Source organism: Sphaeroforma arctica (assembly GCF_001186125.1).
Source record: "Sphaeroforma arctica JP610 unplaced genomic scaffold supercont1.170, whole genome shotgun sequence".
Taxonomy (NCBI): Eukaryota; class Ichthyosporea; order Ichthyophonida; genus Sphaeroforma; species Sphaeroforma arctica.
The window spans coordinates 28,814-32,375 of record NW_014040388.1 but is presented as its reverse complement, the minus strand read 5'-3'; the positions used below and the strand labels follow the sequence as shown (position 1 = coordinate 32,375).

Genomic DNA, 3,562 nt, shown 5'->3' with positions numbered 1-3,562 from the left:
TACACTCGTGGAGATCTCTGGAAGCGCATTGAACAACAAGCACACAACCTAAGTGTTGCAGGTTTTACAGCAATGTGGATGCCTCCAGCACAAAAATGCTCCGAGGGCAGAGATGACACCGGATATGCAGTTTATGATATGTATGATCTAGGCGAATTTAACCAAAAGGGCACGGTGCGAACCAAGTATGGTAAGTAGGTTTTCATATTAAGTAGTATTGGTATGAGAACGGGTTGCACTATGGAGTAGAGACGCTGTGAATTTTGTCACTCCCTACTCTGACATCATAGTTAGTGAGTTGCACAAACAATTTCATCTTTGCTGATGTGTTTTAGAAACGAGTCCGTCTATGTGGGATATGCGCAATATTGCACGGTAGAGTACTGTGAAGCCCCGCCCTTATATGCAACATTCTAAATATCTGATCAAAAGTAGTACTGGAAATCGGCTACTGGTCCCGAAAATCACAACCTCGTGATGTGTTTGCTGATGTGCACCTTTCTTAAATACATGGCATAGGTACCAAACGAGAATATGTGGATGCCGTGGCTGCTCTGCGTAAATCTGGTATCCACGCTTACGCCGATATCGTTTTCAATCACCGATTGGGTGGAGATTGTAAGTACGCCTATGGTTATTCTCGCGTTATAATTGCTTTCCGTGTCACTCGTTTTAGACATCCCACATGTACACTATTTACCATATATTTGCCTTGCATAAGAAATCTAGAATGGATATTTGATTTACTGAAACTAATCCTCAGATTCAAATGCAACCCCTTGTTCATCACGTCGCACATTGTAGGTGAAGAAATCACTATGGCAACACCATACACAAATCATGACCGTCTGACTCCTGATGGTGATGCAAAGGAGATTAAAGCGTGGACACACTTTAACTTTTCTGGTAGAAAGAACACGTACTCAGCTTTTAAATGGCACTGGTGGCATTTCAATGCCGTGGACTGCGATTCGAATGACTATACTGACGATCGCATTTTTCTGTTCGAGGGGAAGTTGTTTGACGATGATGTGGATGAGGAGTATGGCAACTATGACTATCTGATGTAGGTCTTACAACACTGTCCGACAAATCAAATAGCTAGTTCTAAAAGTGATCCCCGCTGTTTGTCAAGAATCGGATGATTTCCAAAGATTGATATACCGACATATATCCACATTACTCACCATCTATTTGCTAATATTTTCAGGGGGTGTGATATCGATTTTGATCACAGTGAAGTACGACAGGAACTCGACGACTGGGGCAAATGGTTTCTAAACACTACGAGTATTGACGGCTTCCGCTTGGACGCTGTCAAGCACATACCAGCCAAATATTTTCCCAGGTGGCTTGAGGCTATGAGTCAATATAAAGGTGAACATATGTTTGCGGTAGGAGAGTACTGGGATGCAGATATCACGAAATTACACCGATATATAGACCAGACACAAGGACGTATCTCCCTATTCGATGTTCCTTTACATTTTAACTTATCCGAAGCCAGTATTTCGGGGTCCAAATTTGATATGCGGACTATTTTCGATGGGACTCTAGTGCAGTTGTTTCCGGCGTTAGCCTGCACATTCGTAGACAACCACGATACACAACCCCTACAGGAGCTAGACTCCGTTGTATTACCATGGTTCAAACCACTGGCGTATGCCCTGATCTTGTTGCGACAAGACGGCTATCCGTGCGTTTTCGAGGCAGACTATAACGGGGCCGAATATGAGGACAAGGGCGAGCACGTGCATCTGCCATCCCACCGATACCTGATAGAAAAGTTCATGTACGCGCGTAAGCACTTCAGCTACGGCGCACAGTACGACTACATTGATCATGAGGATGTGATAGGCTGGACATCTGTGGGCAGTGAGTCGCATCCGGGTGCCATGGCTGTGCTGGTGAGCAATGGGCCGGGTGGTTGGAAGTATATGGAGGTTGGAACGCCGAACACCAAATTCGTCGATATAACAGGTATGAACTAAGCACACGCCACCTTCTATGCGAAACTGGTGTATGTGTAAGCGTGTGTACTTAAGTGGTAAATAGCAATGTGTTGTCTAGACTGGCGCACCCTAACTACATTCACAAGAAACACTGGGCATATTCTTTATCATAGGTGACTTCAATCGAGCACACCAATTGCATTGCTTATGTATACACGTGTATCCGAATCGGCTACTTTCATCTCATATTATTAACCACACAACCTCTACTGTCTATCAGGTCACATCACCGACACAGTCACCACAGACGCCTACGGGTGGGGTCGCTGGCGATGCGAAGGGGGGTCTGTATCCGTATGGCTGGAATTAGACAGGACTCTGGCAGAACACCGTCCGGTACACTTACGACCGCACAGTGGTACAAAAGACACAGGAACACTTGCTACTATCATGAACGTATTTAGTAGAAGCATCAGCGAATTTAAGAAGTATGTGCTTAAGCATGGGGCGAGTGCGATCAAACGCTGTGCCAATATGATCGAGAGGAGGATGTTGTTGATGCTGCATCCTAATCCTCAAACACAATCGACGTAGTCCATACGAGTACGTTATGTATAAACGTACCAACCAGCACGTTTCTTAATTCATAAGCATCGACACACAAGATGCAAACCGGAAGCCAATAAAGTAATAAGCACGCATCGCGCCCCAATCCGGTGTTTGTCTCGCAAAACCTGTGTTCATATGCTATTCCTGAAAGCACACGCTTGACTGAACGAGGTCGAGAGAAGGGTGCGGCAACGGGGGGGTTTTTGTTGTTGTTGGAAATCACTATATATAACCGACGTTCAGAGGTTTATGCATAACAGTGACCACCCAACACCTCGGCAACGCGGTGTTTAAACTATAAAGAAGAAGTAGACGCCTCTGAACACTCGTTTCATGATTTCTAGCACTATGCACGTACCATCAAACAATACGCATGGCTATGTGAAATGCGAAGATGTCGCCCTTACTTTAAAAACCCGGGTGTTTTTTTTTGAATATTCATTGTGTTTGTGCTGACTGTTATCTGAATTAAGCTACGGGAAATAATTCAGTAAAGCAAGGAAGCGACACACTTACGAAACAGTGCCGTTTCCTACACCTTTCAGTATTGCGATACCTTGTCGCGCGACTAGTTTATTTCAATGACCCGTTCTGTACTGTCCCCTATATTCCATGGGTGCAAATCAGAAATATGCGAATGGCAGTCTAAAAATAGTTGTCAGGTCTGACTCGAGTATCGCGCAAGGTGATCTGGATGGCAAAGAGAGAAGTAGTCGGTGAGACTGTTGCTTCGGAGTCGTGATATCTCAAAGCATGTAATGGTGCTTCACGGCATGTTTAGTGGTGGCAAACGAGATAGCCGAAGGTGATCAAAGTAGGCACAGGAAATGAAAGAACTTTCAAATGTGGGGACTAGAGAAGGTTCAGAGCAGTTACAAAAAGAAGGTGTGACTCATGAAATGAAACGCGTATATCCACTCAGTTTCGAAAAACGCATATATATATATATATATATATATATATATATATATATATATAATATATATATATATATATATATA

At 43.8% G+C, this 3,562-nt stretch overlaps 1 protein-coding gene across 1 annotated transcript; it reads left to right on the top strand.

Moving 5' to 3' along the window:
- On the top strand, positions 1-2,661 carry SARC_03365 (hypothetical protein). Its single transcript, XM_014302830.1, has 5 exons — positions 1-190; positions 520-618; positions 805-1,066; positions 1,211-1,980; positions 2,233-2,661. The coding sequence occupies exons 1-5, from the start codon at positions 73-75 to the stop codon at positions 2,544-2,546; spliced, it is 1,563 nt and encodes a 520-aa protein (XP_014158305.1). The 5' UTR covers positions 1-72; the 3' UTR covers positions 2,547-2,661.
- The last annotated feature ends 901 nt before the right edge of the window (positions 2,662-3,562 follow it).